Genomic DNA, 15,035 nt, shown 5'->3' on the forward strand with positions numbered 1-15,035 from the left:
AGCTAAAAAAATCATTATATGGATGAAAAATAGCAAATGAAGTGATAAAGGGTTGAACATTGATGACGTGGCTTTGAATGGTGCATCTTGGGCGCACAAAAAGTGTGGCGTTGAAATAAGTTTTGAAAAATGAAATGTATTTGTAAGAGATGAGTATTCGTGCGAAACCCTCACACTTCAAAAGAGATTGTCCCATTTGTGCATGAAGTGCATCCAATTTTTGTCGTAACCCTCCCAACTTTTTAGCACAAACTATGTGATTGAAATGATGATACCATGCCAAGTTTTAGCCTTTTCAGAGTTCGTTTATAGTGCTTTTCAATTTTAGGGTCATTTAGCTCAGAAAATCATTAAGTGCATGAAAAATAGCAAATGAAGTGACAAAGGGTTGAAAATTGATGAAGTGGCTTTGAATGATGCATATTGAGTGCACAAAAAATCTGGAGTTTAAATAAGTTTAAAAAAATGAAATGCCTTTGTAGGAGATGAGTATTCGTCCAAAACTCTCATACTTCGAAATAGATTGTCGAGTTTGTACACGAAACTGCATTTAGGTTTTGTCGTAACCCTATGAACTTTTTAGCACATGCTATGTGGGTGAAATGATGATACCATGCCAAGTTTGAGCCTTTCTCAGAGTTCATTTGTAGTGCTTTTTAATTTCAGGGTCATTTAGCTCAAAAAAATATTAAATGCATGAAAAATAGGAAATGAAGTGATAAATTATTGAAAATTGATGACGTGGCTTTGAATGGTTCATATTAAGCGCACAAAAAGTCTGGAGTTGAAATAAGTTTTAAAAATTAAAATGCCTTTGCAAGAGATTAGTATTCGTGTGAAACCGCCATACTTCGAAAGAGATTGTCTAGTTTGTACACGAAGTGCATCCAGTTTTTCCGTAACACTCAGAACTTTTTAGCACATGCTATGTGGGTGAAATAATGATACCATGCCAAGTTTCAGCCTTTTCAGAGTTCATTTGCAGTGCTATTCAATTTCAAGGTCATTTAAATAAAAAAAATCATTAAGTGCATGAAAAATAGCAAATGAAGTGAGAAAGGGTTGAAAATTGATGAAGTGGCTCTGAATGATGCATATTGGTTGCAGAAAAAGTCTGGGGTTCAAATAAGTTTTAAAAATGAAATGTCTTTGTAAGAGATGAGTATTCGTGTGAAACCCTCATACTTCGACAGAGATTGTCGAGTTTGTACACGACGTGTATCCAGGTTTTGTCATAACCATCTAAACTTTTAGCACATGCTATGTGGGTGAAATGATGATACCATGCCAAGTTTGAGCCTTTTTAGAGTTCATTTGCAATGCTTTTTAATTTCAGGGTCATTTATAAAAAAAATCATAAAATGCATGAAAAATAGCAAATGAAGTGAGAAAGAGTTGAAAATTGATGACGTGGCTTTGAATGGTGCATATTGAGCGCACAAAAAGTTTGGAGTTGAAATAAGTTTAAAAAATGAAATGCCTTTTTAAGAGATGAGTGTTTTTTGTGTGTTTTTTGTTTCGAAGAAAATCCATAACAAACGGACTCCAAACACGATAAAAAATTACGGATATTTTTTTGGAACATATGTGAATTTTGGGACTCATAATCAAAGCAACAGAGTGCCCGAGGGAGGCACAATCCAACAAAGCGTGGCCTCGGGGCGGGGTCGTGCCCTAATGGCTTGTGGCCAGCCCTTAAGCCGGTTGATGCTCTCCTTCTCCCGCAAGAATATATTTTCATGATAAAAATCCCCTCAAAATTTAAGCCCGATCGGAGTTATGGTTCTCCAAATATTTAAGAAACGGTGAAGGGACAGAAAACAGGTCGCGAAAACAAGAGAGAAAGAGAGAGAGAGAGATCCATTCCCGGAGGGGCTGCTGCGCTCCGGGTGCCATGGCGGCCATGGAACGGAGGAAAAACCCTCCTCCCACCAAGGGAGGAGGCCAAGGAAGAAGAAGAAGGAGGGGGCTCTCTCCCCCTCGCTCGCGGTGGCGCCAGAGCGCCACCGGGGCAACCATCGTGATGGCGATCTACACCAACAACTTCTCCGCCGCCACCACCAACTCTCTCCTCCTCTATGCAGCAGTGTAAAGCCGCTCTTCCCTGTTGTAATCTCTATTTGAACATGGTGCTTAATTCTATATATTATTACCCAATGATGTGTGTCTATCCTATAATGTTTGAGTATATTACTTTTGTCCTACGGGTTAATTGTGGTATGATGTTATTCATATGAGTTGTATGATGATATGGTGTTTTCCTGAAGTGCTTTCCGTGAGGTGCAGACGTGAAGGAATCACGCTGGAGGGTTTGCAATATATTCATGATTCTCTTATAGTGGGTGGCTAGAGTGACAGAAGCTTACACTCGAGTAAGGGAGTTATGTGCGTATGGGAATAAAGAGGACTTGATGTTTACTACTCTGATTGGGTTTACCTTAATGATTTCTAATAGTTGCAGATGCTTGATAGAGGTCCAATCATAAATGCATATGATCCAAGTATGGAAAGTGTGTTAGCGTATGCCTCTCCATCATTACATACGATAAGTATCTATCATGTTATATTCAATTGTCTATGGACAATCTTTCTCTTGCGTTACACAAAAGCTTTCTACTAAACAACCCCTAAATTTTATTTCCACTCTCTTTGTTTTCTTGCAAAACAGCACCTAGATTTTATTTACTTGTTCTTTATTATCTTGCAAACATATCTATTACACCTACTAAGTACTTCTAGTTTCTTTCCCGCAAAATAGTTTCATACTTGTTCTAGGTAAAGTAAGCGTTAGCATGCGTAAGTTGTATTGGTGGTTGATAGAACTTGAGAGAATATTAATTCTACCTTTAGCTCCTCATTGGGTTCGACACTCTTACTTATCGAAAAAGGCTAGAAACGATCCCCTACACTTGTGGGTTATCAGAGGTACACCTTGATGCCCAAATCAGGTGATGATAAGATGATCCGGGGGTATTCCATCAATATGCTACACCATGTAGACACCCACACCAGATTCAGAGTGATGGACTTGATTGTTGAGACAGTCAACAGGATAATTCCTAATCAGAAGAGATCATGTGGATATGCTCCATACATTGAGGTGCTCATTAACTCCAAGATTGGAAAGAGCATATACTCACTTGATCGTCCACACATGCCACTCTAGCCAGACTTCGAGGATAATATCGTGGTAATGAATCCTAGTCATCCCACTTCACCTACAACATAGGTTGAGCCAGAGGCAGCCACATCCACTAGTGCTCGAGTGCCCAAAACCAAGAGTGATCACATGGCACTTATCATGAGCACCATCCAAGGGATGGAGAAGAACATTTGTGAGATTCTTCATAACCAGAGGAGCTTAGAGAGGATTGTGGAAACCGAGTTCCATGACCTGAATGTGAAGGTGACTGAGTTGACCACCACTGTCAACCAGTTGAAGCACAAGGTTGATGTAGTGCCCCTTCCCAGCTCTAGTGACAATGAAGACAATCCTCCTCTCCAGTCTCACACACAGTTCAGGACGCATGGTAGAGCTGTTGTGCCAGACACTGAGATGAGACCCTTGATACGTCCATTTTGCATCATGTTTTGTTACTAATTTTTATAGGGTTTTTATGCATTTTGCCATTCGATGGAGTAATTCCAATGCCTTTTCTCTCATAATATGCAAGGTTTACACCAATTGGGAGAATGCCGACAGATGGAATTCTGGACCTAAAAAGCTACGTCAGAGATACCTATTCTACACACGTCCAATTGGGCTAAAAGTTTACGAAGATTTATTTTATAATAAATAAAAAATATCAAAATGAAGAAGTGTCGGAGGGGGCCACCACGTGGCCACTAGACACCAGGGCGCGCGAGGCACCCCTGGCGCAACCTGATGTCTAGTGGGCCACCTGGCCCACCTCTAGTGCCCATCTTCTCGTATAAATTCTCCTTCGACCTAAAAAAATTAAAGAGAGGACTTTCATACGAAGCGTCGCTGTCTCGAGGCGGAACCGGAACAGGAGCACTTTTGCCCTCCGGCAGAGCGATTCCGCTGGAGGAACTTCCCTTCATGAGGGGGGAATCGAGGCCATCGTCATCACCAAGAGCCCTCACATCTTCAGGAGGCCCATCTCCATCAACATATGCACCAACACCATCTCCTATGAAAACCCTTGTTCATCTCTTGTACTCAATCTTGTACCGAAACCTCGGATTGGTACCTGGGTGTGTCTAGTAGTGTTAATTACATTTTGTAGTTGATGCTTTATGGTTTATTTGGTGGAACATCGTATGTTCATATCCATTATGCTATTTAATACCTCTGTGATCATGCACATGTCTATCACTTGTGAGTAGTTACTTTTGTTCTTGAGGTCACATGAGAAATCATGTTGCAAGTAGTCATGTGAAGTTGATATTCGTTCGATATTTTGATGATATGAATGTTGTGATCCCCTTAGTGGTGTTATGTGAACGTCGACTACATAACACTTCACTACATTGTGGAGTAGTAATTAGAGGGTGGGTTGCGAGAGTGACAGAAACTTAAACCCCAATCTATGCACTACTTCGTAAGGGATTGATTTGGATCCCTAAGTTTAATGCTATGGTTAAAATTTATTCTTAATACTTTTATCATAGTTGCACATGCTTGCAGGAGGGTTAATTATAAGTGAGAGGTTTGTTCAAGTTAGAACAACATCCAAGCATCGGTCCACCCACATACCAAATTACCAAATTATCAAACACGAATTAATCCAACATGACGAAAGTGACTAGATGAAATCCCCGTGTGCCCTCAAGAACGCTTTGCCTATTAATATCTTTCTTGCAGTGAAAGAAGGGCCCCAACCGACTTAAGAGGGAGCCACAAGGCATCAGGGCGCAACCACCCCCTCGTCGCGCCCCGTTGCCTTGTGGGAGCCTCGGGCATCGTGTGGTGTTGATTCTTCTTACCAAATTTCACATATATTCCAAAAAAAATCTTCATAAATTTTTATCGCGTTTGGACTCCGTTTGATATGGAATTTCTATGAAACAAAAAAACACAAAAACAAGAACTTGCACTGGGCACTGGATAAGTAAGTTAGTCCCAAAAAATAATATAAAATTTTGCCAAAAGTATGAAAGTTGTAGAATATTGACATGGATACTTCATAAATTATCGATACATTGAAGACGTACCACACCAATAGGCAATATCCCAAGAGAGCCAACAAATCTAGCAACACCTACCATCACATGCCCTTTGTCGGTGTGGGATCAAACGTTGCCGAGGTAGGGAGAGGTCGAAGAGACTTTATTCCAACATGCCATCGCCGCCATCACCTCGACGCCGCCGCCATAGCAACAAAAGATAAAGAAACAAGTACCTACTAGAACTAAGAACAATGAAAGGGGTGAGCATCCCACTCCTGTGGCCACCGACGAGACCGTGGGACAATATAGAGGAGGGGCCAGAAGCAACGGTGTAGAGAAGAGACTTGATGGTGGCTATGTTTACGAAGTGAGCGGTAGGTGAGATTTTGACGGGGTGGTTGCTTTAGCACAATTACGTCAAAGATCTTCCATTGTTAATATATATCAGTACATCAATATTGTTGCTTTAGCACAATTACATCAAAGATAAAGCAATAATTACATCAAAGATGTGCCATCATCGACGTATATATGAACATCAATGCTAATAACTTTTTTACTTTGGAATTCTAATTCCTTTTCAATAGCTGTACCGGATTATCGGGTATTTAATATATGGAATTTTAATTCCTTTTCACAAGTTGTACCTGATTATCATTTTTAGGTATACCCCATCATTATGCTTTACCGTTGTAAGAATCTTTTTGCTTCGGTCCTAAGTAAAGCTGTAAGAATTGTTTTGCTTCGATCTTAATCGTAAGGCTGAGGATATATCGTCGGAGGAGGATACCAACAAGGAGGAACCCTAGATAGCTTGTGGGTGGGTTGGTTTGCTATTGGGTTGTTCGTCCTTTGATAAAAAAATAACCTGTAGAGTAACTTTTGCCAATACTCCAGTAGTTTTTTCTTTTCTTAGAACGATAGTACTTCAGTGATTCAGTTACTCGTAATCCCAAGTTATAATCTGGAATTTACACTTTTTCTTCTCTCGGCGTTCCTCTGGAATGAAGCCCAGCAAGCGCAAGCCGTCCCGGCGTTAGCCACCGGCAGCGCGGGCCCCAATAGCCAGTGAGACAGCGCTGTGCCGCATCCGCATTGCCGCTAAGGGAACACAACGGCGGATCCCCAAGGTTTCAACCCGGAGCAGAGGAAGAGAGAGCCGACAGAGAGAGCAGCGCAGGCGGCGCGCCCTCACTCGCCTCCCCATCTCGGAGCAGGTCGCCGGCGCCGGAGCCGGAGCGGCGAGGGAATCGGAGAGCTCCCGCGGCGCCCCCCATGGAGCCCAAGCCCGCGCCCGCGGCCCACGGCGACGGGGCGCCGGCCGAGGCCCCCCGCCGCCGCGGCGGCGGCGGCAAGCGGAAGGCGTCGGGGTCGTCCTTCACGCCGTCCAAGCGGCACGCCAAGGAGCGCAACGCCGCCTTCCACGCGCCGTCGCACATGCTGCACAGCGGGCCGCTCACGCGCGCCGCGCGCCAGTCGCCGCACAAGCTGTCGACCGCCCCGGCGGATGCGGCCCCCGCGGCGGCCGTGCCCGGGGGATCGGGCCCGGGCGAGGGCGCCGCGATTCGGGCCGACGAGGTGCAGACGCCCGCCGAGGAAACGCCGCTGGTGGACGAGGGGTTCGAGGCCGTTCGATCCCGCGGCACCGGCGTCCACGTGGTCCCCACCTTCGCCGGTGAGCCCTCTCCCCTGTACAGCCTCTCGATCTCTCGCTTGGGGTGGTGAATTGCTAGAACGAGGGTGGTTGTGAGGGGTCTGCGTTTTGCTAGGGCTTTCCGAGTAGAAGCGTTCGGTAAATTATCACTGGTTCACTCACTGCATTCTTCCTGCTGTTTAAATGCTTTACCGGAATGAACCATTAGCATGTAGCAGGGGAGTGTAATTCGATGGTTAGTGTTGTTGCTGCAGTTAAGTAACCTGAATTAATACTTGTAAGTTGCACAATTATGTGTTAATCTCAGTTTAAACTTGGTAGATTTTGCTAAATTTGAGTGCATGCTCCTTCAGTTGATTTCAGATTTGACTGCTTGATATAAGAATTTACTACAAATCATTGCCTTCATTACTTCTGGTGTGTGCTGGCAAACAGTTATTAATGTCTATTTGCCTTTTGTTTCTCTTGCCTGCTGCAAATGAAGAGTCGAGTGCTCATCATTTTGCTTTCTTCCATTTGCCTGGAGCATGATTTGTTTCCGTTGAGAGATATCTTCTCCTTGTAAGTATTGTGAGCATATAGAACAGTCTTCTGACATTGCCATATATAAGAGCAATAGTAACCTTGGTAAATCTTGATAACACAGTAAACAGCTACCTCACCATATAAGAGAAAGCACCATGGCAAATCTTAATAATTGCAGTAAGCTAATAACCATGTGCAACCATGACTGATACTTGCATAACCACTTCATTTCTCTAATATGCTAATATTGCTTTTGTCTGTTCAAGGCCATACAAGCAACCGCATAACCACTTCATTTCTCTAATATGCTAATATTGCTTTTGTCTGTTCAAGGCCATACAAGCAACCACTTTATGATTTTATGTCATTGATATTTGCGTAGTCTCTTATTTTCTTGTAATGTGTGGCTTTTATCTGTGAGTCTGTTCAAACTTCAAAGGATGCCCGCACCATTTTCCTGAACTAAAATATTGTAAATACTATTTAGCAGAAGACATATTTTATTGTTTGATGCTGCCTTTCAAGTTTTCCACCTAATTGTCTCAAATCATTTTCTTCTACAGGATGGTTCTCATGGAAGGAAATCCACCAAGTTGAGAAGCAAACCCTGCCTTCGTTTTTTAATGGCAAATCCGAGCAGCGGACACCGGAGATATACTCGGGGATTAGAAATTCTATCTTGATGAAATTTCATGCCAATCCTCAGCTGCAGCTGGAGCCCAAAGATTTGGCTGAGCTGTCAGTTGGGGAGGTCGATGCTCGACAGGAAGTGTTTGATTTCTTGGATCACTGGGGCCTGATCAATTTCCACCCTTTTCCACCTGCTGACCTAGAAGAGAGTAAGCCAGAGGAGAGCCAAAGTGATTCTCTTAATGAGGAGAAAGCTTCTCTCATTGAGAAGCTGTTTAAATTTGAACCGATTCAGTCATACATGATTCCCTTACCAAATAAAGGGGATGTGGAAATTCCAGTGCCTCTGCCTAGCTTGCTTCCTGATCCTGTTCTAGTGGAAGATGTAATTGCAGCAGCTGAGCCTTCCGTTGAGTACCACTGTAACTCCTGTTCAGTTGATTGCTCGGGCAAGCGCTATCACTGCCGGACCCAGGTTAGCATTTTTCTAGTGCCGCTTTCCTGCTCTGATTGTTGCTATATCACTCATTACAATCATACTGATATAGTGTACCTTCTGATTCAATTTGTGAGTGGTAGCATTGAATTTTGTTTTGTTTCTGCAGGCAGATTTTGACCTGTGTTCTAACTGCTACAACGAAGAAAAATTCGATCCAGGCATGTCCAAAACAGACTTCATCCTCATGGATTCCACAGAAGTTTCTGGTGCTCGTGGTACTAGCTGGACTGATGAGGAGACATTGCTTCTCTTAGAAGCTCTGGAAATTTTTGGTGGAAAATGGACTGAGATTGCAGAACATGTTGCTACAAAAACAAAAACACAGTGTATGTTACACTTTCTTCAAATGCAAATTGAGGATCACTTCCATGATGGTGATGATATTCACCAAAATATCCAGGAAAACACAGAGCAAGCCTTGGCAGAAAAAGGCACCCCTGAAGTACCCGAGAAAATGGAAATTGAAGAGAAAGTTGAAGGAAAAGATACCGAGGATGAGAAGCCTTCAGAGAAAACGGAAGGCAACCACACAGAAGAAAAAACAGAAGAAGGAAGTGTTGTTGAAAATAAAGATGCCAAAAATTCAGGTGGTGCAGATTCGGTTACAACACCAAACGTTGATGATCCAAAACCATCTTCTGATACTGACCTGGCAAAGGAAAATTCTGTTAATCTTGATACTTCTGACAAAAATGCGTCAGATGTTGCTATTGATATTTCTGGTGAAAATGCACCAAACAATGCTATTGATATCCTGAAATCTGCATTCGAGGCCGTTGGTCACTTCCCCGGACATGAAGGTTCATTTGCTGATGCAGGAAATCCTGTTATGGCACTGGTAAGAACTGGCATAGTGTCATATAGCCTTGGACATCTTTACTTATTATACAGTATTTTCTACACTGAGGTCTGTCAAATGTCTTGTGCAGGCAGCATTTTTGGCTGGTCTTGTGGAAGATGATAATGCTACCACTTCTTGCCGTAGTTCACTAAAAGCTATCTCTGAGGATTCTCCTGCACTACAATTGGCAAGTAGGCACTGTTATATTCTTGAAGATCCACCGAGCGATCTGAAAGACATTTTTGTCAGTGTAAGGTAAGCAGTGCTTGCACCTGTGTAAAATTCCATTGCAATTTATTGTGCTGATGGGGTCAATGGAATTTTCAGTAATACAATTAAAGATGACGATCAGGCAAAAGATGACGATATGGTTATAGATTCAACTGGTACTGAGAAAAAGGACATCAATGAGAAGGAAGAGAATGTTGTGTCTGTGGAAAAGCAAAACAGTCCATCCATTTCACCAAAGGACAACCAAGAATCAGATAATAAAAATGTATCTTGTGATAATGAAGCACCCACAGTGGAGCCTAAATCCATTAAAGCTAAGGAGTCTGATGATCCAATTCCTATGGTGGATAAGAGTGCGTCCAACGACACAAAAATTCCATCAAGTTCTACCAAAGATTCAGTTGCTCCAGAAAATAGTGCAAATGGATGTGGTTTGACAGCTTCTCAAGAGGTTGTTGCAGGAAGTACTACAAGTGCAACTAATCCTGAGCTGTTAAAGGACAAACAAAATCCTGAGCTGTTAAAGGACAAACCAAGTTCTAAAGTGGAGCCAGATGATGATTCACCTTCACAAGGCAAGATCGAGCTTAACAAGACTGAAGATGCAGTTGCTACCCCAACTGCCGTACAAGAAGACGAGAAGACCCATACATTGGGGAATGGCAAGCTGGAAGGTACTTCATCTACATTTAGCTTATACGTAAAGTCCGAAACTGTCTCTAATGAAACAAGAGAAGATTAAGCGTGCAAATTTCAGTCCGAAACTATCTACACTTAACAATTATTCACTAGTGCGGAAGACTTTGTTGCAACATTGATTTGCATCAACTGCACATGTAAGCAGTTATGCTGGTCTGGTCATGTTGGGTAAGGTTATTCCCATTCCCATATGCTCATCATAATTTCTTACCACGCCATCAGATTGAGCTGTTTGCAGGACCTGCTAAATCCAGAAGTTTAAATCCGACTTACAAACATAGTATTGTAGCCATGGAAATATGCGGTTTTCTTTTCCTCTGCCGCCATAGGAGATCAACGTGTGGCAAGATAGATGTGGAAGTGGGAAGGAAAATTCTAAATGCTTGAGTTGCTTGAACTGTTCTATTCGTGCACTTCAACAACTTTAATTAAACATACATGTAGTTAGTTTTGTTCCCTTTTCATTCTTCAGTTTGGATGATGAGTGCAGTTACTTCTAATTTCTCATTTCCCCTCTTCATCTTTCAGTTCCCAAACATAATCATTCTCTGACATACCTGTATCCCCCGAATATTGGAGAACATATACCTGCTGTCTCCTGTAAGGAAGGTCCCATGAGAGAATTGTGATGTCTGACCACAGTGGAGTAAATGGAGTCGTATGAATTAGAAAAATCAGTCATTAAAGAGGGGTAGAATTTATAATACAGATGTACCTTCATAGATCAATCCTCTTGGTGGTTCAGTTTTTCATCAGCTAATTTCCTCCCCTGTGGTATCTCTATCATGCAGAACCTAACATTGCTGAAAACGCTCCTGCCGATGGAGAGACGGGCTCAAGGGTGACCGCTGAGCATAGTGATTCCTTAACTAGGCTAAAACGAGCAGCAGCGACTGCTGTTTCAGCAGCTGCTGCGAAGGCTAAGCTCCTTGCTGCGCAGGAGGAAGATCAAATTCGACGACTAGCTGCACTGGTGGTTGAGAAGCTGGTATCGTCAATGCTTTGCTCTCCTAATGACCCCTCCTGTGTTCTGTGCCAGTGATAACTGCAAGTTATATATTTTTTTCATTCATGCAGCTGCAGAAGACGGAGGCGAAGATGTCGTTATTTGCAGATGTCGAGCATGTGGCCCTGCGCACAAGAGAATACACTGAAAAGACCAGAAAGAAGCTGCTGATGGAGCGGAACGCGATAATCGCTGCTCGCATGGGTGCACTGCCATCCAGGCCAAACCAGCAGGGTGCTCCTGGGAACAGATTGCCGCCTGGATATGGCGCCCCTGCAGTAAGACCGCCGAACGCAATGCCCCGGCCGAGCAGCTGAGTCGATGAGGTAAAACCTCTCGCCTCAGTGATCGACCTGTATACCACATTCTTTTAGAAGCACACCTCAGACCTATCAGGCATAAGCTATGTTGTTGTTGTAGCATTCTTGTAGAAGCGTACCGTTTGTGATCTGTATAAGGAAAACCCCCCGCCATTTTGGCTTTGGATGTGATGCTCTCTCCGTGCACTCTGCTTGTGACTGAGCCATGTTAAGATCTTCCGTGTAGACTGAAGTTACCAAAAGAGTTTTCATGCGGAGTGATGTGCTCGTAAGGATGCGATGGTTCGATGGTTCGGTTTTCTTGTTCATCTTTGATTGAAGTTTGTGTGAAGATGCTCAGAGTCTTGTCTGCCTTTCATCCATGTATGTATTGTTTTTGGGTCTTTGGTGGCAAAGTCTGGATGGTGGCGGGGGTGTTAGTCCCAAGGAACTATCCCCGTCTGATGTGGCCGTCGTGGAGCATGTGCTCTTTGGTCCTGCAGATGAACATCTACAGTTCCTGCAGATTGTTTCCCGTGCTTTGTCCTTGGCAGTGGTGCCGGCGAGTCTTGTCAAGAATGCCCTTGTCACTAGTTATGTTGATGTGCTCTTTTGTGCTCCCAATCTTATTCCCTGGTAGTAGGGCAGTGAAGCAGGACGCAGAGTTTTGAGCCCGAGCTCAAATCAGCTTGGATGAACAGTAAAAATGAAACAAATTCAAAGTAAATTAAAAAAATCTGAATTTTTTATGATAAACATTGGCAAAAGTTTTAAGTGTTTGCAAAAATTCGTTATATAATCATATTCGTATATGGCGTGACGAATAAAAAATTGATACTCTGAAAATGCTACTTTCAAAAGCATTTTGGAGCATTAAATTTGTTTTTTTTCCACACTTTACAGGAATTTGATTTCATGATGAATTTTTGCAAACACTTAAAACTTTAGTCAATGTTTATCCGAGCTCATTTGAGTTTGGGAGCAGAAGAACACTTCGAGTAAAGTAGCCCTTGCAAGTGGTGTGCCCCCGACCATAGTGTGTTCATCCCGGCTCTTTGAAACTTTGAGATTAGTTAGGTGTGTGCAAGTTTAGTCCTCTACGGTTTCTTCATTAACAGTATGGAGAAAAGTCAAGCCCGGTCCTGTTTGGGACTACTCTATTCTAAAAAAATTTAGCTCCGTTCTAAAAAACATAAGCTAAACAGGGTAGCTCCACGATATACAGCTCCACAAAAACACTAGAATCTGAGGTCCAACTTCTTTTTTTATGAAGCTTTCTAGGAGGTGCTCCATCAAATTGTAGAAGCTGGAGTTGGAGCAAAATTACCCACTACTGTCACATGGATACCCCTTCGTTTCTCCCCTTTCATCCAATCAAATAGACCCTTTCCACCAAATTTTCCATTCGTGAAGCTGGAGCTGGATAAAAGCCAAACATTCTCTTTGAAAGAGCTACAGCTCTTGTATGAAACTGCTTCAAAGTGGATTTGGTGGAACGGAACTGCTTTTGATGGAGGAGAGCGGTCCAAAACAGGGCCTAAAAATCCAAACCCGCGATTGATTCAGCCCAAACATGTAAACAATGCTGGATTTGACCAATTTCATGGTATTTAAATATAGGATATGGACTTTCTATCTTCGTGTACCTCAGTTGCTTAGTCATTCTCAGTTTTGCCCACGCTCTTTGATAGTCCTCACTTTTCCCCTCCATCACGCGACCCATCCTAACAGAAACCCAAACGGGGGTTGCCATTGGGTCAAAGCCTTTGACTGTTACTTGGCGCAGTTACTAACGCGTGGGACATCCCTCCCCCGGCAGCGGCAGCAGAGTCGTTAGTGGTGGGCATATGTATTGACTTGTGGGACACATTTGTCAACAAGATGTGCTCGTATGTGGTTCGTGGTGTCAGTGACGCGTGCGATACCCCTCGCAACGGGAGCGGTTTGTCTATGGTGGGCGCATGTACTGACTTGTGGGACACGTTTGTCAACATGGCACACACATAGATGATGGGCGGTTTCACCAACGCGTGGGGCACCCCTCCCCTGGCAGCGCCAGCATGGTCGTCATAGGTGGGCGTATGTACTGACTTATGGGAAACCTCTATCAATGTGGCCCGCTCGTAGGTGGTTGGCGGTGTCACTGACACATGGGACATCCCTGGCAACGGTAGAGCAGTCGTCGATGTTGGGCTCATATACTGACTTGTGGGACACCTCTCTCTGCGGGGCACGCTTATAGGTGGTTTGCGGTGTCACTGACGTGTAGATTTTTCTACTCTTGTAGTTAGCTCCTATATCTGATGCATAGCCTGTTTTTGATGAACTCATACTTTCGTGTACCACACTCTAAACTGTTTAATATTGGTGGAGCAGTCATCCCCTTTGACCCCTTAGTCCAGTTGCCCCCGCTTTACCGTGAAGTCTCGATCAACTGATCGACGAGCCAAGAACCGTCACATTACTCGTAACCCACTTAGTAGTACGACATTGTAGAGCAACTATCGAGTACCAACAGTGACACCTCGATACGTACTCCTGATGTTAGCGTTGTGGTGTGTTGGAAATATGCCCTAGAGGCAATAATAAAATGGTTATTATCATATTTCCTTGTTCATGATAATCGTCTATTGTTCATGCTATAATTGTATTAACATGAAACAGTAATACATGTGTGAATAAATAGATCACAATGTGTCCCTAGCAAGCCTCTAGTTGGCTAGCTCGTTGATCAATAGATGATCATGGTTTCCTGATCATGGACATTAGATGTCATTGATAACGGGATCACATCATTGGAAGAATGATGCGATGGACAAGACCCATTCCTAAGCATAGCACTAGATCGTATTGCTCGTATGCTAAAACTTTTCTAATGTCAAGTGTCTTTTCCTTCGACCGTGAGATTGTGCAGCTCCTGGATACCGTAGGAGTGCTTTGGGTGTATCAAACGTCACAACGTAACCGAGTGACTATAAAGGTGCACTAAGGGTACCTCCAAAAGTGTCTGTTGGGTTGGTACGAATCGAGATCGGGATTTGTCACTCCGTGTGACGGAGAGGTATCTCTGGGCCCACTCGGTAGAACATCATCATGAGCTCAATGTGACTAAGGACTTAGTCATAGGATGACGTGCTACGGAACGAGTAAAGAGACTTACCGGTAACGGGATTGAACAAGGTATAGATATACCGACGATCGAATCTCGGGCAAGTTCTATACCGACAGACAAAGGGAATTATATACGGTATTGATTGAATCCTTGACATCGTGGTTCATCCGATGAGATCATCGTGGAACATGTGGGAGCCACCATGGGTATCCAGATCCCGCTGATGGTTATTGGCCGGAGAGTGTCTCGGTCATGTCTGCATGATTCCCGAACCCGTAGGGTCTACACACTTAAGGTTCGATGACGATAGCGTTATAGGGAATTGTTATACGAGGTTACCTAAGGATGTCCGGAGTCTCGGATGAGATCCCGGACGTCACGAGGAGCTCCGGAATGGTCCGGAGGT

At 43.5% G+C, this 15,035-nt stretch overlaps 1 protein-coding gene across 1 annotated transcript; it reads left to right on the top strand.

Moving 5' to 3' along the window:
- Window positions 1-6,179: 6,179 nt before the first annotated feature.
- Window positions 6,180-11,832, top strand: LOC123447589 (SWI/SNF complex subunit SWI3D). Its single transcript, XM_045124198.1, has 7 exons — window positions 6,180-6,808; window positions 7,876-8,417; window positions 8,548-9,279; window positions 9,371-9,537; window positions 9,610-10,187; window positions 11,004-11,200; window positions 11,290-11,832. The coding sequence occupies exons 1-7, from the start codon at window positions 6,409-6,411 to the stop codon at window positions 11,533-11,535; spliced, it is 2,862 nt and encodes a 953-aa protein (XP_044980133.1). The 5' UTR covers window positions 6,180-6,408; the 3' UTR covers window positions 11,536-11,832.
- The last annotated feature ends 3,203 nt before the right edge of the window (window positions 11,833-15,035 follow it).

This window comes from Hordeum vulgare, chromosome 4H (assembly GCF_904849725.1).
Source record: "Hordeum vulgare subsp. vulgare chromosome 4H, MorexV3_pseudomolecules_assembly, whole genome shotgun sequence".
Lineage (NCBI taxonomy): Eukaryota > Viridiplantae > Streptophyta > Magnoliopsida > Poales > Poaceae > Hordeum > Hordeum vulgare.

Excerpts from the sequence above, each read along its gene's own strand:
- LOC123447589 (XM_045124198.1), top strand. The coding sequence starts at position 6,409 with ATGGAGCCCAAGCCCGCGCCCGCGGCCCACGGCGACGGGGCGCCGGCC. Across the intron at positions 6,809-7,875 it reads CGTGGTCCCCACCTTCGCCG|GATGGTTCTCATGGAAGGAA; the intron begins GTGAGCCCTCTC and ends TTTCTTCTACAG. Across the intron at positions 9,280-9,370 it reads GAAATCCTGTTATGGCACTG|GCAGCATTTTTGGCTGGTCT; the intron begins GTAAGAACTGGC and ends TGTCTTGTGCAG.